We start from the raw sequence: 22,052 nt of genomic DNA on the forward strand, positions 1-22,052 counted from the left end.
CCCGTCAGTTTCAGTAACGGCATGGACATCTTCCCGCACAAACAAAGGAAAAGATACCATCTTGTAGTAGTACGATACCTTGCGCTGATCATAATGGATTCCCGGGCAATCGCGCGCCAATAATCTGCCCGCGCCATCGCAGCTTTCGGCCTTTGGAGCGTAGTAATCGTTGGGATGAGAGGCCTAGTGGAACGCACATGTCGACTTCAAATACAAGGCTCCGGGAACGGCGTATCGGTGACGTCCATGCGTGCCTTATCAACACGATTATTTCCCGATCGCCGGGCAAATGATGGAGGCGAATCGGCCTAGCGTGGGCATCGTGACGTGTAAGATCATGGACGGTTTTTCTTCCCTTCTTGTCGACAGCGGCGGTGCATGATCGGTTTGCATCGAGTTCCATCCTATTTCCGCCGTGCTTTGGGCGTTTCATTCATGCTAAAGAAGAAGAAGAAGAAGAAGAAGAAGAAGAAGAAGAGAAGCGCTCCCTTTTCGGTCGTCAACTTGTGCTCTGTGCATGCATCATCAGAATCGCGGCTCCTTTACGGAAAAACTCTGACCGAAGAGGATAGCCGCACATCTCTGAATCTGGTCGAGTGTAAACGCGCGCACGCGACGTGTTGGGTGGAGGAGCGAGGAGCACCAGCTGCCGGATGCCTCTGCCCGCCGGCGGCGTTGCGTGCACGCGGGCCTGTCTCCGGTCCGGTGCCATCCGCCCCCACCCCACCCCACCGGCACCGCAGGAATCAGCGGCAGCGGCGCGTGTAGGTCAATTTGCTGATGCTGCAACAGCACGCGCTCCCCTCCCCGTGCATGCATGCACCATCGACCAGCCCACCCATCTACTCCATGGCCTATCTCACCCTGGCACCGCAGCGTCTCCTGATCAATGCGATGCGCAACACGACGGTGATGCCCTGCTGCTGCGGTGCTACTTCTCTTCCTGCACCAACGATGGTTGCAGTGCAGGGATCATTTAACACGAACAAATGGGATGTTGTCACAGCAGGCCTCTCCTCTGCCCTCTCAGAAGAGACGCAAGCGCGCAGCCCGCACGTACGATGTGATCTTATAACGATACCCTTTGAATTGAAACGACGCCGTCGGTGGAGTATCAGGGAAGCATCTTCGGACGAGCCAACGCAAGTTACTGCGAGCGTAGCTACGGCCTACGGGCCAGTACTCTACCAAGAGCGGTTGCCTCTCTCAGTGGGTTTATTTACGTGACTAGTCGCAAGTCGTACGTAGATACATCCATTTTCACGACAAGTAATTCCGGACAGAGGGAGTGGAGCTCGAGTCCTTGCTTCTATTGCACTGTCGACGCGCACAAATGCAGGGACAGTGCAATAGAAGAGTGATTGGTGCGAGTTCTTCCTTACTGTACCCCGCGATCGTCTTCGCCTCGTTGAACACGGCGCACGCAGCTTGTCGTGCAGATGCCCGGCCGTCCCTGGGAGCAGGATTCATGGCGTTCCTTACTGTACCCCGTCCTCTTGTCTCGCAGCATACGGTACAAACGGCTAGCCATACAGAAGTTTCTCTCTATGATAAGTTTGTTTTTCTACACAGCCATGTGAAGATTTTTTATTTTTTTTTGAGAATCATGTGAAGATTTGGTTTTCTGAGGAAAACAGCCAAGCGAAGCCCAGTTACCCGGCCTGTCAAAGGATGGCCCGCTCTCCTGCGAAGCTGGGCTGCACGCTGCCGGGGAAAAGGAAGGCCCATAGTCTTACGCATCTCCGGCCCACGGCGCCTTCTTTCCATCATTGCCCCGGCCGGCTTCGCCCCAAGGGGCGCCGTCTTTCTCCGAAACCCTTCCCAAAACCCGAGGCACGCCGGCGGCCGCCGTCCGTCCAACGCGCGGCACCATGGCCCGGCGGCTGCTCCACCTCCGGCCCCGCCTCCAGGCGCTCGCCCCCCGCCTCGTCCCTTCGCGGCCGTACATGTCCGACATGCGCCGCTCGGTCTTCCTCGACCGCCTCCTCCGCTCCCTCCGCTCCGAGATCTCTTCCTGCAGCCCCGAGCCCGCGCCGCCGCTGCCGCCCTCCGCCGCGCCGTTCGCCGTCGACGACCGTCCCGGCGAGCAGTGGGTGCGCCTGCGCCGCGCGTTCGGGGAGCAGGGGGAGGAGGAGGAGGTCAGGGTGGATGCCTCGATGGTCGACGGCGCCGTGGCGCCCACCCGCTCCGGCGTGGTCGCCGAGGACGGCGGGCCACAGGACAGGATGCACATCAGCGTCCACGTCGAGGTCACCAAGCCCGCGCGGCCTGACTTTGCGCTCAAGTTCGAGTGCTCTGCCTGGCCCGAGGAGATGGACGTGGAGAGGGTCTTCCCCGTCCGCCTCAGCGGGCCAGCGCCGGAGCAGCAATACATGGGCCGCCAGTTCAGGTGACCCTGACTCAACCTCGTGCTAGATTTTTAACGAAAATATATTGCATTGCGTAGTCATATTGACACTACTATTTACAGTCGTATTTAGAGTGCTTGAGTTGTTAAAATCAAAAAATTATTCATGTTCTTGCAATGCTACTTTTGTATGGTTAGCAGTGCACCAACGATTTATAAAGAAACTCGACCAGGATTTCTGGCTCCCGGACCTCTTGTGCATAATTGTAGTTTGTTGTCCTGCCAAACAATGAACAATCACAATTGTGAAGGGGTAATATAACAACTTTTTGTTTACCAGGCTTAATTCTTTTTGCACAGGCCAGCGAAATGAACGATTTTGCACACACACAATCCAATGCACATAGCATCAAACATTTACATATGTTATTTTGTCAAAGAATTTTTAAGTGCAAAAACATATACAAGCATGCTCCCTGTTTACCCACACTAGTGGTGACTATCGGACTGGAAAAGTAATCATGTGATAGATGAAATGCTCGGGCTTGGTGGGTATGGATGGAACTTTCCTCCAATTTCAGTTCTGTGTTAAGGGAAATCAGATCAAATTTGTTTCTGGATGAATAATGCATGTCGCTTGCACGAGTTGAATTGCTCCAAAACCCCTGAAGAAAGACAATGCTGGCTCCTTACATTCAACCAAGAGAGCAGTATGCATTTCTGGTTCAAGAAAGTGGTGTAATCTAGCACTAGTTGTAATGTAGCAGTTGCAAATTTCTGATACATTAGCAGCTGAATGACAATGCTGGCTCCTCATCATTCATTTTGATACAAATTATTATTGCAAAAGGATCTTATATTCCTCGTTTGCTACTGGTGCTATTTTGGTTAAAACCCAGGATTGTTTCTTTGAATTTCCACATACAGTATAGCATTTAACATTACGATCTCTTTTGAGTTGCGCTTCCTTCTTGGCATTATGGGATGTTAATATGCTTTTTGCCTTGCTGGTCATTCCAATTAGCAGGGAGTTAGATGAGGAGATGCAAACTGCAGTGCGTGATTACCTGGAGCAGAGAGGGGTGAATGATGAGCTAGCAGCATACCTGCACACTTACATGGAAAACAAGGAGCAGACAGAGCTTGTAGGGTGGCTGAAAAACATCGAGTGTTATCTCAAGAAGTAGACGCCATTTTCTAGGCACTTTTCAGTTAGATGGGTAGTTGGTGTTTTACGAAGGTTACACAAACGGATTGGGATGTTGTGACAGCAAGTCCTTACTCTTTCAGATGCAACGTGCACAATGTGATCCAGGGAAGATCCTCTTTGAAACACTGGATGTCAACAGAATTTCCAGGTATTGAATGTGTTGTGTTATCACGGGTGCATATATTCGGACGAACCAAGTTACTGCGAGCCTAGCCACCAGTACTTATTTGCGTGAGCAAGTAAGTACATTGCACGGCTGCGGCTAATAAGGGGTACTTATATTGCACTGTCGACACGCACAATATGTAGGGACTGTCAAGCAGGATTGATGGAGTTCCTTACACAGTATGTACTGCACAATCCTGTTGTCTCGTAGAATACGGTATACACAGCTTTGCCATATAGATGCAGGAACCGTCCCTGGAAGCAGGATTGATGGAGTTCCTTACAGTACCAATCCTGTTGTCTCCCAGGATAGGGTACAAACAGCTAGCCATACAGAGATCTAGCATTAAAATCCATGCCTTCAGCCCTTTCAGCGTATGATTTTTCCGTTTTCAGAGGTTTAGGTAACACAAGCAACTGATGGGTTCATAGCAAAAGCAATGCACACAACTTGAATTTCATCTTGGTACAGTATAGTTATAGTTGTATACACCACACACTAAGTTAGCAAGTTCAAAAGGATCGTTCTGCATAAACCGATCATCAGGATTTCTCAGCTTCATCTACTTCCATTGACCCATTTTGTGCCAAAAATTGGCTATCCAGCATAATGGCATGCCAAGATTTGACGACTCCAAAGCTTGCCAAAGATTGCCAAGTTTCGAGAGACTGGCAAAGTAAGTTGGGTGCCAACCAGTTGATAGCCAGTCTTTTGCCTTGCCTGCATATTGGACAAGGCAAGCACTTAAACTGACCTTTTCAGGTAAGTCGAGGACGCCATCTTGGACTTTCTTGTATATTCTTTCAGCCGTCGGAATGAATGCCTACATGACATAATGATGTAAAATTAATCTAAAGGAGGTGTGATTTATAGGGGATCAAAATTACCTCATCAACATTTTGTGTGGTTTTTGCAGAGGCCTCTCCATAAACACGAGATCGTGCCTCTCGGCGAACTCTCGCCCTTCCTCATAGCTGACCGCGCGCATGTGAGACAGATCGCATTTGTTTCCGATCAGCGCCAATGTTACGCCGGCTCTCGATAGCTCTCTTGCTCGTTCAAGCAATACAGCAATATGATCAAAAGTCTCCCTCCTGAAGTAGAGAAGGTAAGTGATGAAGTGTAAGAACGATCGATGGACGAAGTTAGCACCATAGGCAGATATATTGAAAACCAATTCAGGTACCTTGTGATGTCATAAACCAGAATGATACAAGCAGCGGTGCCATAGAATTGTTTAGTAATAGGTACGAATGCTTCGTGGCCAGCCTGCAAAGTCAAGATATATACAACAATATGAGATGGATATTATGCTGCTTAAGAACGTCATAAGCATTATGTTTGAATTAAATAGTGTCACAACTAGTCTTTACAATTCGAATAAACAATATATTTACTGTGTTGTAGTGTAAATTTCCAAGTAATACTACCTCCGTCTCAAAATATAAGATGTTTTTTAGTAATTGAACTGCAAAAACATCATATATTTTGATACGGAGGGAGTATAAATTAAGAGGAGGGATCAACTCTGACACTAGGACAGCAGCAATCTTCTTCCTCGCAGATTTTTTTTTCTTCCTCCCAGATCATGACACCTAGTGGCAAGCAACAGAAGCCAGACAACATAGGAAGTTAGGGTAAATAGCCTGCACGCACCGTGTCCCAGATGTCAAGCTGTATGCGCTTGTCGTCCACGTTGATGGTGCGGCTGCCGAACTCAACGCCGATGGTGAGATCGTGCACCTCTACGAACTTCCTGGACGTGAACTGCCGCTCCAGGCACGTCTTCCCTGTTAGAAATATGAACAAATTATTACGAGATTTAATCCAAATAAATAGAAAATAGATCATGACAGCAATAGCAGAGATTAAACTAATCATGCGAACTAGTATAGTACATGAACAGATCACATCTAGGGCACATACTAGAAACGTGAATTCGACCACGATCTCGAACAGGAAGGATAGAATCACATACGGTGCAGCGGGAGCAGCAACGCCGGTGTTGACGTTGTCGCCCATGTCGTCGAGGATGAGCTTGCCAAGGTCGGGGAAGAAGTCATCGTTCGCGAAGTCGTTGCTGCCAGCAGTCGCGCGAGTGCGCTCCCCAAAAACCTGATCGCCCCTCTCCCGTACAGGATCACGAGAGGCGGGGTTCCGGAGGCCTGTCGTCCCTTCTCCCGGTGCACGCCGAAAGGAGGGATGGAGAAGACTTGCTTGGCGGCCGCAATGATCTGGAACGGTGGTGAGAAACCATACGAAGTGGCGGCGGCTAGGGTAGACGTCTGCCTGACTATATAGTGCGGGCCGGGTAGGTCGTGGGAGTAAATCCCACGTCCGAATCGTCAGGATCCAAAAGAATAACAAATGGTTCAGTAATTAACGCATCCATTAATTATTAATTAATGACTCATTAATTTTTCCCGAGCAACAAAAATATAGTGCATAGCTCTATCCTCGGCTCAATCCCGCAACCCGCGGCGTGTCGTGACGAGGCGTGGCGAGGCGAGTAAGGAGGAGGAGCGCGTGTAGGTCTCCTCCTCTCATGCTCATACAAGTGGTAGAAGAGCTCATCTTATAAAGAGTTGCAACTCTGTCTCAACTTCTGGGGTGGGACTAAACTTTAGTCTCACTCACTGAACTCACATGTGTGCATGAATGGACCAAGAGAATTTCAGAATTTTAGTTGGTCTTTGGGCCAAAGGCCTATTACCAAAATTCCAACAATCCCCCACAAAGTCTCATTGGCACATCTCATCATTTAGTTCTAAAACATTGTTTATATACCGGTGTTTAATGGAGACTGTGAAGTTGAACTTCCATTTAGAGATTTATGCTACGCTAAATCATAACTTAAATAGTGGACTATGCCTTGAACTACAAGTTTTCTGCGAGACTAGTTTCACACAAATTCTTGACCGATACTGGGCTGCCGCAAGGCTTCCCCGCGGGTGGAGCGTATACGTCATACTCCAGGGCCTTTTCATGAATTTATTAGAGAACACCCAATTCTCACAGACTGCAACGTTAACAGTCAAATTCATATAAGTGTGTTCCTCAGAAGATGTTCTGCAGGACAACATCTCTGCTTACCCGAATAAGCCACTTGGAACACATTAAGATAAGTATCAACCTGCCATGCAGATCAGGAGAGTATTGCATCTTCATGGAGTGAGATAGGTAATATAGGGATACTCTCCTCCCAGCTGACCAACAACTTGTCTCCCACTTCTACTTCACGGGATCTCCGATCATATAGAGTGGGTTACCACTATGGACAACTCACGCGGTGGGTCTCAGACCCATCTCCATCGATGCATTATCTATCACATTACATGATAGACCCCTTGTGAAGGGAACTGCCAAATTTTTCGACGTTTGGATATAATCCAACGTAATAACTCCGGAGTTCCTCAATTTTCTGACAGATTTCAGTCTCCTCTTCATATGCCTTGAGGACTTCATATTGTCCTTCGAACTGATTATTTTGACGATCACAGTTTGATTATCACAGTTCATCAGGATAGGGGGTATTGGTTTTTCAACCATAGGTAAGTCCATCAAGAGTTCACGAAGCCACTCTGCTTCAACAGTGGCAGTGTCTAATGCTGTGAGTTCTGCTTCCATAGTTGACCTCGTTAAGATTGTCTGCTTGCAAGACTTCCAGGAAACAGTGCCACCATCAAGTGTGAAAACACGCCTTAATCTCATCAGCATCAGATATCCAGTTTGAGTCACTATAACCCTCCAGTACCCTTGGATACCCGGTGTAGTGAATCCCATAGCTCGCGGTGCCTTTCAAATAGCGCATAACTCTCTCAAGCGCATGCCAATGATCATCTCTCGGTTTTGACACAAACCGACTCAGCTTGCTCACAGCAAAAGAGATGGCAGGCCTCGTGGCACTCGCCAAATACATAAACGAGCCAATAATCTGCGAATACCTCAATTGATCTCTAGCAATCCGTCGGTTCTTTCGAAGCAACACACTAGCATCATATGGAGTTGGAGAAGGCGTGCAGTCGCTATACCCAAAACGACTCAAGACCTTTTCCATATAGTGAGACTGAAGCAGTGTGATTCCACCATTCTCATCTCTCAACAACTTGATGTTTAAGATAACATCAGCTACTCCTAGATCCTTCATCTCAAAATAGCGAGATAAGAAATCCTTAACCTCCTTGATTAAATCAAGTTTGGTTCCAAAGATCAGTATGTCGTCGACATACAGACAAAGAATAACTACTTCGCCCCCATCATAGCGATAGTACACGCACTTGTCACCATCGTTTACTACAAAGCTGACAGCAGTTAATGTTCTTTCGAACTTCTCATGCCACTCTTTAGGAGCTTGTTTAAGGCCATATAAAGACTTTAATAGCTTGCACACCTTTCCTTCCTGACTAGGTACTACAAAACCATCTGATTGATCCATGTAAATTTTCTCCTTCAACTCTCCATTGAGGAAAGTTGTCTTAACGTCCATTTGATGAACGAGAAGACCATGTGAGGCAGCCAGTGATAGTAGCACCTGAATTGTGGTCAGTCTAGCCACGGGTGAGTAAGTGTCAAAGAAGTCTTCACCTTCTTTCTGGGTATAACCCTTGGCCAGAAGCCGTGCCTTGTACTTTTCAATCGTAGCATCAGGTCTAAGCTTCTTTTTGAACACCCACTTACATCCTATAGGTTTGCACCCATAAGGACGGTTAGTGATCTCCCAGGTACCGTTAGCTAAGATGGAATCCATCTCGCTACGTACAGCTTCCTTCCAGTAGTCAGCATCAGGAGATGCATAGGCTTCTGAAATAGTCTTGGGTGTGTCATCCACGAGGTACACAATGAAATCATCACCAAAGGACTTTGCAGTCCTATGTCTCTTACTCCTCACAGGAGTTCCATTGTCACCCTCAACAGGATTCTCAATGTGTTCCATCGCAATGGTGGGTTCAGGAATTACAGTGAATTCCTCACTAGATGGAGTAGGTATCTCCTGATTTGATGAACTCGACATATCCTTCATAGGAAATATGTCCTCAAAGAAAATTGCATCATTCGACTCCATAATCGTACCAACATGCATGTCAGATACCTCAGATTTTATTATCAAAAATCTATAGCCGATACTATGAAAAGCATAGCCCAGAAGAACACAATCCACGGTTTTTGGTCCAAGCTTGCGCTTCTTAGGAATTGGTATATTGACTTTCACCAAACAACCCCAAGTACGTAGGTAAGAGAGTTTCGATCTTTTCCTTTCCCATTCCTCAAACGGAGTCATGGTCTTATGCTTTGTGGGAACTCGGTTTAGGACATGACACGCAGTCAGTAGCGCCTCCCCCCACCATTCCTTGGAAAGACCCGATGTGTCTAACATGGTGTTAACCATATCATTTAGAGTTCGGTTCTTTCTTTCGGCTACCTCATTTGACTGAGGTGAGTAGGGAGGCGTCCTCTCATAGATTATACCATGTTCCGCACAAAACAGATCAAATTCATTGGAAAAATACTCTCCACCACGATCGGATCTAAGGCGTTTAATTTTTTGATCAAGTTGGTTCTCTGCATCAGCTTTATAGTTTTTGAAGAAAGTTAAAGCCTCATCTTTTGATTTCAGGAGATACACATAACAATATCTAGTGGAGTCATCAATCAACATCATGAAGTATCTCTTTCCATCTTTTGTCAACACGCCATTCATCTCACAAAGATCAGAATGTATAAGCTCTAGTGGCGCCAAGTCTCTTGCCTCTGCAGTCTTATGAGACTTGCGAGGTTGCTTAGCTTGCACAAATACTTGGCACTTAGAGCCTTTGACAGTAGAGATTTTTGGAATTAAATTCATATTGGCTAGCCGCGTCATGCAACCAAAATTAATGTGACAAAGTCGTGAATGCCAAATATCAGACTCATTGTTGTGGCAAACATTATTAATGATTTTAGTGCAAATATCTGACAAAGACAGGCGAAACAAGCCTCTGCTCTCATAGCCTTTTCCAACAAATTGTCCATACTTAGAAATTAAAACTTTAATGGATTCGAAAACCAACTTAAAACCATCTCGACATAAACGGGAACCGCTAACGAGATTTTTATTTATGGACGGCACATGATGAACGTTCTTCAGACGCACAGTCTTCCCCGAAGTAAACTTCAGATCGACTGTACCAACACCTCGAACGATGGCATGTGACCCGTTCCCCATCAGCACGGGTGAAGTGTTGGGGAACGTAGCAATAATTCAAAATTTTCTACGTATCACCGAGATCAATCTATGGAGTCATCTAGCAAAAAGGGAGGAGTGGATCTACATACCCTTGTAGATCGCGCGCGGAAGCGTTCAAGAGAACGGGGTTGATGGAGTCGTACTCGTCGTGATCCAAATCACCGATGATCCTAGCGCCGAACGGACGGCACCTCTGCGTTCAACACATGTACGGAGCAGCGACATCTCCTCCTTCTTGATCCAGCAAGGGGGAGGAGAGGTTGATGGAGATCCAGCAGCACGACGGCGTGGTGGTGGAAGTAGCGGGATTCCAACAGGGCTTCGCCCAGCGCTGCGGGAGGAGGGAGATGTGTCATGGGAGGGAGAGGGAGGCGCCAGGGCTTAGGTGAGGCTGCCCTCCCTTCCCCCCCACTATATATAGGGCCAAGGGAGGGGGGGCGCAGCCTTGGCCCTTCCTCCAAGGAAGGGTGCGGCCAGGGAGGAGTCCATCCTCCCCAAGGCACGTAGGAGGTGCCTTCCCCCTTTAGGACTCTTCCTTTCCCTTATCTCTTGGCGCATGGGACTCCTGGGGCTGGTGCCCTTGGCCCATATAGGTCGAGGCACACACCCCTACAGCCCATGTGGCCCCCCGGGGCAGGTGGACCCCCGGAGCCCTTTCGGCACTCCCGGTACAATACCGATAATGCGCGAAACTTTTCGGGCGACCAAAACAAGGCTTCCCATATATAAATCTTTACCTCCGGACCATTCCGGAACTCCTCGTGACGTCCGGGATCTCATCCGGGACTCCGAACAACTTTCGGGTTACCGCATACTAATATCTCTATAACCCTAGCGTCACCGAACCTTAAGTGTGTAGACCCTACGGGTTCGGGAGACACGTAGACATGACCGAGACGACTCACCGACCAATAACCAACAGCGGGATCTGGATACCCATGTTGGCTCCCACATGCTCCTCGATGATCTCATCGGATGAACCACGATGTCGAGGATTCAATCAATCCCGCATACAATTCCCTTTGTCTATCGGTATGTTACTTGCCTGAGATTCGGTCGTCAGTATCCCGATACCTTGTTCAATCTCGTTACCGGCAAGTTTCTTTACTCGTTCCGTAACACATCATCCCGTGATCAACTCCTTGATCACATTGTGCACATTATGATGATGTCCTACCGAGTGGGCCCAGAGATACCTCTCCGTTTACACGGAGTGACAAATCCCAGTCTCGATTCGTGCCAACCCAACAGACACTTTCGGAGATACCTGTAGTGTACCTTTATAGCCACCCAATTACGTTGTGACGTTTGGCACACCCAAAGTATTCCTACGGTATCTGGGAGTTGCACAATCTCATGGTCTAAGGAAATGATACTTGACATTAGAAAAGCTTTAGCATACGAACTACATGATCTTGTGCTAGGCTTAAGTTTGGGTCTTGTCCATCACATCATTCTCCTAATGATGTGATTCCATTATCAACGACATCCAATGTCCATGGTCAGGAAACGTAACCATCTATTGATCAACGAGCTAGTCAATTAGAGGCTTACTAGGGACATGGTGTTGTCTATGTATCCACATATGTAACTGAGTTTCCTATCAATACAATTCTAGCATGGATAATAAACGATTATCATGAACAAGGAAATATAATAATAATAATAATCAATTTATTATTGCCTCTAGGGCATATTTCCAACAGTCTCCCACTTGCACTAGAGTCAATAATCCAGTTCACATCACTATGTGATTAACACTCAAGGTCACATCCCCATGTGACTAACATCCAAAGAGTTTACTAGAGTCAATAATCTAGTTCACATTACCATGTGATTAACACTCGATGAGTTCTGGGTTTGATCATGTTATGCTTGTGAGAGATGTTATAGTCAACGGGTCTGAATCTTTCAGATCCGTGTGTGCTTTACAAATCTCTATGTCATCTCCTAGATGCAGCTACCACGTTCTATTTGGAGCTATTCCAAATAACTGTTCTACTATACGAACCCAGTTTACTAGTCAGAATAATCTGGATTAGTGTCAAAGTTTGCATCGGCGTAACCCTTTACGACGAACTCTTTTATCACCTCCATAATCGAGAAAATTCCTTAGTCCACTAGTTACTAAGGATAACTTTGACTGCTGTCCTGTGATCCATTCTTGGATCACTCTTGTACCCCTTGACTGACTCATGGCAAGGCACACTTCAGGTGCGGTACATAGCATAGCATACTGTAGAGCCTAGGTCTTAAGCATAGGGGACGACCTTCGTCCTTTCTCTCTATTCCGCCGTGGTCGAGCTTTAAGTCTTAACTTCATACCTTACAACTCAGGCAAGAACTCCTTCTTTGACTGATCCATCTTGAACACCTTCAAGATCATGTCAAGGTATGTGCTCATTTGAAAGTACCATTAAGTGTTTTGATCTATCCTTATAGATCTTGATGCTCAATGTTCAAGTGGCTTAATCCAGGCTTTCCATTGAAAAACACTTTCCAAATAACCCTACATGCTTTCTAGAAATTCTACGTTATTTCTGATCCACAATATGTCAACAACATATACTCATCAGAAATTCTATAGTGCTCCCACTCACTTCTTTGAAATACAAGTTTCTCATAAACTTCGTATACACCCAAAATCTTTGATCATCTCATCAAAGCATACATTCCAACTCCGAGATGCTTACTCCAGTACTTAGAAGGATTGCTGGAGCTTTGCATAATTATTAGCATCTTTCAGGATTGACAAAACCTTCCGGTTGTATCACATACAACCTTTTCTCAAGAAAACCGTTGAGGAAACAATGGTTTTTGACATCCTGTCTGCAAGATTTCATAAATAATGCAGTAATCGCTAATATAATTCCAACAGACTCTTAGCATCGCTACGAGTGAGAAAGTCTCATCGTAGTCAACTCCTTGAACTTGTCGGGAAACATCTTAACGACAAGTCGAGCTTTCTTAATGGTGATACCTACCATCATTGGTCGTCTTCTTTTAAAATCCATATGTACCTAACAGCCTTACGACCATCAAGTAGTTCTCCCAAAGTCTACACTTTGTTTTCATATATGGATCCTCTCTCGAATTATATGGCCTCGAGCCATTTTGGAATCCAGGCCCACCATCGCTTCTCCATAGCTCGTAGGTTCATTGTTGTCTAGCAACATGACTTCCAAGACATGATTACGTACCACTCTGAAGTAGTACGCATCCTTGTCATCCTACGAGGTTTGGTAGTGACTTGATCTGAAGTTTCATGATCACTATCATAAGCTTCCACTTCAATTGGTGTAGGTGCCACAGGAACAACTTCCTGTGCCCTGCCACACACTAGTTGAAGAGACGGTTCAATAACCTTATCAAGTCTCCACCATCCTCCCACTCAATTCTTTCGAGAGAAACTTTTCCTCGAGAAAGGACCCGATTCTAGAAACAATCCCTTATTGCTTTCGGACCTGAGACAGGAGGTATACCCAACTGTTTTGGGTGTACTATGAAGATGCATTTATCCGCTTTGGGTTCGAGCTTATCAGCCTGAAACTTTTTCACATAAGCGTCGCAGCCCCAAACTTTTAAGAAATGATAGCTTAGGTTTCTCTAAACCATAGTTCATACGGTGTCATCTCATCAGAATTACGTGGTGCCCTATTTAAAGTGAATGTGGTTGTCTCTAATGCCTAACCCATAAACTATCGTGGTAATTCGATAAGAGACATCATGGTATGCATCATATCCAATAGGGTGCAGTTATGATGTTCGGACACACCATCACACTATGGTGTTCCAGGCTGTATTAGTTGTGAAACAATTTCCACAATGACTTAATTCTGTGCCAAACTCGTAATTCAGATATTCATCTCTATGATCATATCATAGATATTTTATCCACTTGTTACGACGATCTTTCAACTTCACCCTGAAATTACTTGAACCTTTCAATAATTCAGACTCGTGATTTATCAAGTAAATGTACTCAACATCTACTCAAATCATCTGTGAAGTAAGAACACAACGATATCCACTACACGCCTCAGCACTCATTGGACTGCACACATCAAAATGTATTACTTCCAACAAGTTGCTTTCTAGTTCCATTTTACTGAAAACGAGGCTTTCAGTCATCTTGCCCATGTGGTATGATTTTGCATATCTCAAGTGATTCAAAATTAAGTGAGTCCAAACGATCCATCTTACTGGAGTTTCTTCATGCGTATACACCAATAGACATGGTTCACATGTCTCAAACTTTTCAAAACGAGTGAGTCCAAAGATCCATCAACATGGAGCTTCTTCATGTGTTTTACACCAATATGACTTACATGGCAGTGCCACAAGTAAGTGGTACTATCTTATATCTTTTGGCATGAAAATGTGTATCACTATGATCGAGATTCAATAAACCATTCCTTTAGGTGCAAGACCATTGAAGGTATTATTCAAATAAATAGAGTAACAATTATTCTCCTTAAATAAATAACCGTATTGCGATAGACATAATCCAGTCATGTCTATGCTCAACGCAAGCACCAATCTCGATGGTAGAGGGAGTGTACGATATTTGATCAACCTTGGAAATACTTCCAACACATATCATCATCTCACCTTTCAGCTAGTCTCCGTTTATTCCGTAGCCTTTTGTTTCGAGTTACTAACACTTAGCAACCGAACCGGTATCTAATACCCTGGTGCTACTAGGAGTACTAGTAAAGTACACATTAACATAATGTATATCCAATATACTTCTATTGACAGCCTTCTCATCTACCAAGTATCTAGGGTAATTCTGCTCCAGTGGCTGTTCCCCTTATTACAGAAGCACTTAGTCTCGGGTTTGGGTTCAACCTTGGGTTTCTTCACTAGAGTGGCAGCTGATTTGCCGTTTCATGAAGTATCCCTTCTTGCCCTTGCCCTTCTTGAAACTAGTGGTTTTACTAACCATCAACAATTGATGCTCCAACTTGATTTCTACTTTCGCGGTGTCAAACATCGTGAGTTGCTCAAGGATCATCATGTCTATCCCTGATATGTTATAGTTCATCACGAAGCTCTAGCAGCTTGGTGGTAATGACTTCGGAGAAACATCACTATCTCATTTGGAAGATCAACTCCCACTTGATTCAAGCGATTGTTGTACTCAGACAATCTGAGCACAAGCTCAACAATTGAGCTTTTCTCCCTTAGTTTGCAGGCTAAGAAAATCGTCGGAGGTCTTATACCTCTTGACGTGGGCACGAGCCTGAAATCCCAATTTCAGCCCTCGAAACATCTCATATGTTTCGCGACGTTTTAAAACGTCTTCGGCGCCTCAACTCTAAACCGTTTAACTGAACTATCACGTAGTTATCAAAATGTGTATGTCAGATGTTCGCAACATCCACAGACGACGTTCGAGGTTCAGCACACTGAGCGGTGCATTAAAGACATAAGCCTTCTACTGTCTGCATAATTGCTACTATCAACTTTCAACTAATTTTTCTCTAGGAACATATCTAAACAGTAGAACTAAAGCGTGAGCTATGACATAATTTGCAAAATCCTTTTGACTATGTTCAGGATAAACAAGTTCATCTTATGAACTCCCACTCAGATAGACATCCCTCTAGTCATCTAAGTGATTACATGATCCGAGTCAACTAAGCCGTGTCCGATCATCACGTGAGACGGACTAGTCATCATCGGTGAACATCTTCATGTTGATCGTATCTACCATACGACGCATGCTCAACCTTTCGGTCTCTTGTGTTCCGAGGCCATGTCTGTACATGCTAGGCTCGTCAAGTTAACCTAAGTGTTTCGCATGTGTTCCGAGGCCATGTCTGTACATGCTAGGCTCGTCAACACCCGTTGTATTCGAACGTAAGGATCTATCACACCCGATCATCACGTGGTGCTTCGAAACGACGAACTTTCGCAATGGTGCACAGTTAGGGGGAACACTTTCTTGAAATTTTAATGAGGGATCATCTTATTTACTACCGTCGTTCTAAGCAAATAAGATGCAAAAACATGATAAACATCACATGCAATCAAATAGTGACATGATATGGCCAATATCATATTGCTCCTTTTGATCTTCATCTTCGGGGCTCCATGATCATCATCGTCACCGGCATGACACCATGATCTCCATCATCATGATCTCCATCATCGTGTCTCCATGAAGTTGCCACGCCAACTATTACTTCTACTACTACAGCTAACGGTTAGCAATAAAGTAAAGTAATTACATGACGTTTATGTTGACACACAGGTCATAAATAAATTAAGACAACTCCTATGGTTCCTGCCGGTTGTCATACTCATCGACATGCAAGTCGTGATTCCTATTACAAGAACATGATCATCTCATACATCACATATATCATTCATCACATCCTTTGGCCATATCACATCACATAGTATACCCTGCAAAAACAAGTTAGACGTCCTCTAATTGTTGTTTGCATGTTTTACGTGGCTGCTATGGGTTTCTAGCAAGAACGTTTCTTACCTACGCAAAGACCACAACGTGATATGCCAATTGCTATTTACCCTTCATAAGGACCCTTTTCATCGAATCCGTTCCGACTAAAGTGGGAGAGACAGACACCCGCCAGCCACCTTATGCAACTAGTGCATGTCAGTCGGTGGAACTGGTCTCACGTAAGCGTACGTGTAAGGTTGGTCCGGGCCGCTTCATCCCACAATGCCGCCGAATCAAGATTGGACTAGTAATGGTAAGCATATTGAACAAAAATCAACGCCCACAACTACTTTGTGTTCTACTCGTGCATAGTAACTACGCATAGACCTAGCTCATGATGCCACTGTTGGGGAACGTAGCAATAATTCAAAATTTTCTACATATCACCGAGATCAATCTATGAAGTCATCTAGCAACGAGGGAGGAGTGGATCTACATACCCTTGTAGATCGCGCGCGGAAGCGTTCAAGAGAACGGGGTTGATGGAGTCGTACTCGTCGTGATCCAAATCACCGATGATCCTAGCGCCGAACGGACGGCACCTCCACGTTCAACACACGTACGGAGCAGCGACGTCTCCTCCTTCTTGATCCAGCAAGGGGGGAGGAGAGGTTGATGGAGATCCAGTAGCACGACGGCGTGATGGTGGAAGTAGCGGGATTCCAACAGGGCTTCGCCAAGCGCTGCGGGAGGAGGGAGATGTGTCATGGGAGGGAGAGGGAGGCACCAGGGCTTAGGTGAGGCTGCCCTCCCTTCCCCCCCACTATATATAGGGCCAAGGGAGAGGGGGGGGGGCGCAGCCTTGGCCCTTCCTCCAAGGAAGGGTGCGGCCAGGGAGGAGTCCATCCTCCCCAAGGCACCTAGGAGGTGCCTTTCCTCTTTAGGACTCTTCCTTTCCCTTATCTCTTGGCGCATGGGACTCTTGGGGCTGGTGCCCTTGGCCCATATAGGCCAAGGCGCACACCCCTACAGCCCATGTGGCCCCCCGGGGCAGGTGGACCCCCTTGGTGGACCCCCGGACCCCTTTCGGCACTCCCGGTACAATACCGATAATGCGCAAAACTTTTCTGGCGACCAAAACAAGGCTTCCCATATATAAATCTTTACCTCCGGACCATTCCGGAACTCCTCGTGACGTCCGGGATCTCATCCGGGACTCCGAACAACTTTCGGGTTACCGCATACTAATATCTCTATAACCCTAGCGTCACCGAACCTTAAGTGTGTAGACCCTACGGGTTCGGGAGACACGTAGACATGACCGAGACGACTCTCCGGCCAATAACCAACAGCGGGATCTGGATACCCATGTTGGCTCCCACATGCTCCTCGATGATCTCATCGGATGAACCACGATGTCGAGGATTTAATCAATCCCGGATACAATTCCCTTTGTCTATCGGTATGTTACTTGCCTGAGATTCGATCGTCAGTATCCCGATACCTTGTTCAATCTCGTTACCGGCAAGTCTCTTTACTCGTTCCGTAACACATCATCCCGTGATCAACTCCTTGATCACATTGTGCACATTATGATGATGTCCTACCGAGTGGGCCCAGAGATACCTCTCCGTTTACACGGAGTAACAAATCCCAGTCTCGATTCGTGCCAACCCAACAGACACTTTCGGAGATACCTGTAGTGTACCTTTATAGCCACCCAGTTACGTTGTGAAGTTTGGCACACCCAAAGTATTCCTACGGTATCCAGGAGTTGCACAATCTCATGGTCTAAGGAAATGATACTTGACATTAGAAAAGCTTTAGCATACGAACTACATGATCTTGTGCTAGGCTTAGGTTTGGGTCTTGTCCATCACATCCTTCTCCTAATGATGTGATCCTGTTATCAACGACATCCAATGTCCATGGTCAGGAAACCGTAACCATCTATTGATCAACGAGCTAGTCAACTAGAGGCTTACTAGGGACATGGTGTTGTGTATGTATCCACACATGTAACTGAGTTTCCTATCAATACAATTCTAGCATGGATAATAAACGATTATCATGAAGAAGGAAATATAATAATAATAATCAATTTATTATTGCCTCTAGGGCATATTTCCAACATGAAGTCCCTGTTGCCTGGTAAGAAGAAAACATAGAGGCATCAGCACAAACATGTACATTGACACCGGTGTCAATTAACCAATCAGGGGATTGAAATACTGAAAGGATGGTAGGTAAAATACCGTACCCTGATTCCTTCATATCAATATCACCGATGACAACATTAGCGGACTTGCCGCTCTTCTCATGTTCGCGCTCCTCAAAGCGGTTAGGACACTTCGGAGCCGAGTGATTAGGATCACAGCAGACATGACAAAGTCCTTTCCCCTTCTTATGAGAATTCTTCTTGAAGTTGGTAGAATGTGATGGCTTGTTCTTTGTATCAAACTTTCCTTTGCCCTGAGTTTTGTTCTTATTGTTTTTGAACTTGTTGGGCTGGGAGTTCTTCTTCTGTACCATGTGGGCACTAGAACCTCCCTCAGCAACTCGAGCACGTGTGTCCTTTGCTCTCGCCTTCTCTTCAACATCAAGAGTACCAATGAGATCCGCAACGGAAAACTCCTGTCTCTTGTGTTTCAGGGAAGTAGTAAAATTGTTCCCGAAGGTGGAAGCTTGGCAATGATGCCTCCGGTAACAAATTTGTCCGGCAACACACACTTGAAGTACTCAAATTCTTTTGCGAGTGACTGTATCTCATGAGCCTGCTGTACAACAGGGTGCTCATCAGTCATCTTGTAGTCATAGAATTGCTCCATGACATACAACTCGCTGCAGGCGTTCGAGGCACCAAACTTGGCCTCGAGCGCAGCCCACATGTCCTTACCGTTGTCAAACGACATATACGAATCCACAATGGAGTCATCAAGAACACTCAGAAAAGCACCTTTAAAGAGGGTATCGATCTTCTCAAAAGCTTCCAGCTGTGCTGGATTAAGATCGCCCTCAGGCTTGCCCTTGGTGGCGTCATAGCAACCCATGGTCTGAAACCAGTAGACTGCTCTCGTGCGCCATCTCTTATATTGCGCCCCCCTTAAAGGCAGGCGGCTTCAGATGCGCAGCAAAACCACTCGGAGTAAATTACCTATAATCAGGTTTTTGGATTGTTAGAAATATGAGCAAATTACTACGAAATTTAATCTGAATAAATAGGAAATAGATCATGACAGCAATAGCAGAGATTAAACTAATCATGCGAACTAGCATAGTAGATGAACGGATCACATCTAGGGCACATACTAGAAACATGAATTCTACCACGATCTCGAACAGGAAGGATATAATCACATACGGTGCAGCGGGAGCAGCACCGCCGGCGTTGACGTTGTTGCCCATGTCGTCGAGGATGAGGTTGCCGAGGTCGGGGAAGAAGTCGTCGTTCGCGAAGTCGTCGCTGCCAGCAGTCGCGCGAGTGCGCTCCCCAAAAATCTGATCGCCCCTCTCCCGTACAGGATCACGAGAGGCGGGGTTCCGAAGGCCTGTCCCTTCTCCCGGTGCACGCCGAAAGGAGGGATGGAGAAGACTTGCTTGGCGGCGCAATGATCTGGAACGGTGGTGAGAAACTATACGAAGCGGCGGCGGCTAGGATAGACGTCTGTCTGACTATATAGTGCGGGCCGGATAGGTCGTGGGAGTAAACCCCACGTCCGAGTCGTCACGATTCAAAAGAATCGAAAACGGTTCAGTAATTAACGCGTCCGTTAATTATTAATTAATGACTCATTAATTTTTTCCAAGCAGCAAAAATATAGATAACGTGCATAGCTCTATCCTCGGCTAGGCTCAATCCCGCAACCCGCGGTGCGGCGCGTCATGACGAGGTGTGATGTGATGAGGCGAGCGAGTAGGTCTTCTCTTCTCATGCTCATATAAATAGTAAAAGAGCTCACCTTATAATTGGCCTTTGGGCCAAAGGCCTACTAGCAAAATTCCAATATTCCTAACGCCTGCAACAGTCGACAAAGATCAGCATCAGCATCCCACGATTCCGACGTGGAACGAGCGAGCCCAGGGTGGGATCGGAGCTGCGGGTTCCGGGTTAAGGAAGGAGGGTGACGGCCGACCTGCGTCGCCGACGATGGTGTATGTGAAGCGGTGAGCGGATTGCATCTTCAGTCGCGGACTCTATCGCGGCGAGCGACGCGACGGCTGTTTGCTGGGTGGATTTGAGAAGCGTGGATTCGACTTGAAACATACTAGTACTAGGATACAGGGGAGACGAGACAAAGTCTCCTCTTCTTACGATTTGTAAGTTGATCGGATACACAACAATCAACGATTGGTTTTGTCTCTAACCCTGTCCACGTATATGCATTTCAAATGGAATTTAGACAAATCGGATGATTTTCATTTAAAACCGACCACATTCATTACATCTTCGACATACATTGTTAAACAAAAGCATCCGGACCCTAATGTAGGCTAAATCTTCGATGCCGCCTGTCCTTCCAAGTCCTTGTTGTTCCTTTCGGTGTTCATGTCTTGGGGTCATGAACCCCGCAAAGTGAAGGTGCAGTCCCGAAGAGGAAGAGTAGGACATTGGACACGAGGCGCAGCTGTTTCCCATGCTCGACTCCTCCTCGTTGGAGCACGACCTGGACATCATTGGTGGAGGTGAGGTCGGCAATGGACGTGGACAAACCGGCCTCGTCATCATACTGACACCAATGGCGCGTAGCTGCCGGCTTCCTGTCCACAACCACCTGCATCGTGAGCACCGCCACGGAGCACTGCGCGCGGCCTCGTAGAGCGCCCGCTGCTTCTCAATGAAGTTCGGGTTCTTCGAGGCCATGGCCGCAATGGCCTCCGCGCTCGCGAACTCGCAGCAGATTTGGCCCTCGTAAGCCGGTGATGCGCGAGGAGGACGAGGTTGTACCGCTGCTCCACCTCCACCTTCCGAAACATCGACACTGGTTGCAGCTCCAGCTGCTCCTTCGCCATGATGGCATCAAAGTGCCCCTATGCTCGCTCCATGATCAAGTCGGCATGTAATAAGCTCTTTGCAAAAGTTAATACAAACAAATTGGGATATTGTCATAGCATCATAAAATCTTTAGTCTTTCAGATGCAACGTGGACAGTGTGAGCGTATAGATTGATTGATATTTTCCCTCTCGCAAGGCGACTAGGAAAAGCCTTCCTCCCTTCGATCTTCACCGGCGAGCTTGTGGATTCGCCTCCCCTCCGATGGTCGGTGACGGGGAGGAAATTTCTGGTGCTCGGATCCGGCTAGTAGAGAGGTAGGGTTTTAGTCCTCGCAGGGGCAGCGTTTGGACGGATGGCGGCGCTTCTTCTTCGAGTCGGTCTTCCGGGCTCCGATCCTCCTCAAGTCTCGTTGGGATGGATTAGACGGAGCTCCGGCGTAGATTCCTGCCAGCTCCTCGGGGCAGCGAGGTTAGGGTTTCTCGTCCTGCGTACACAATAGATATTTGGTGTCATCTTCTTCCCATCGATTCAAGGATTCAACGACGACGACTGTGGCTCCGGGATGCTGGTCCTTAGGGGTATGTGCACGAAGACTTTCCGGCTGTCATCGACAAGTTCGGCCTAGCTCCGGTGTGGGAGCGACGACGGCGACGCGTCGGCAGCTTGTTCCGGTAACGGCAATGGTCGTTCGGTGGTCCAT

At 46.7% G+C, this 22,052-nt stretch overlaps 1 protein-coding gene and 1 pseudogene across 1 annotated transcript; one reads left to right on the forward strand and one right to left on the reverse strand.

The window, feature by feature from the left end:
* Positions 1–1,781: 1,781 nt before the first annotated feature.
* LOC119356848 (uncharacterized protein At2g39795, mitochondrial-like) lies at positions 1,782–3,738 on the forward strand. The gene is made up of 2 exons (XM_037623837.1): positions 1,782–2,389; positions 3,375–3,738. Exons 1-2 carry the CDS (start codon positions 1,872–1,874, stop codon positions 3,532–3,534), a joined length of 678 nt encoding a protein of 225 aa, XP_037479734.1. The 5' UTR covers positions 1,782–1,871; the 3' UTR covers positions 3,535–3,738.
* Positions 3,739–3,872: 134 nt separating this feature from the next.
* On the reverse strand, positions 3,873–21,368 carry LOC119358274 (annotated as a pseudogene).
* Positions 21,369–22,052: the final 684 nt, after the last annotated feature.

The sequence above is a fragment of the Triticum dicoccoides genome, chromosome 2A, assembly GCF_002162155.2.
Source record: "Triticum dicoccoides isolate Atlit2015 ecotype Zavitan chromosome 2A, WEW_v2.0, whole genome shotgun sequence".
Lineage (NCBI taxonomy): Eukaryota > Viridiplantae > Streptophyta > Magnoliopsida > Poales > Poaceae > Triticum > Triticum dicoccoides.

What these genes read in the sequence shown, in the direction of transcription:
- LOC119356848 (XM_037623837.1), top strand. Translation starts at nt 1,872, where the DNA reads ATGGCCCGGCGGCTGCTCCACCTCCGGCCCCGCCTCCAGGCGCTCGCC. An exon ending in TACATGGGCCGCCAGTTCAG is followed by an intron (nt 2,390 to 3,374) that starts GTGACCCTGACT and finishes TCCAATTAGCAG; the next exon opens with GGAGTTAGATGAGGAGATGC.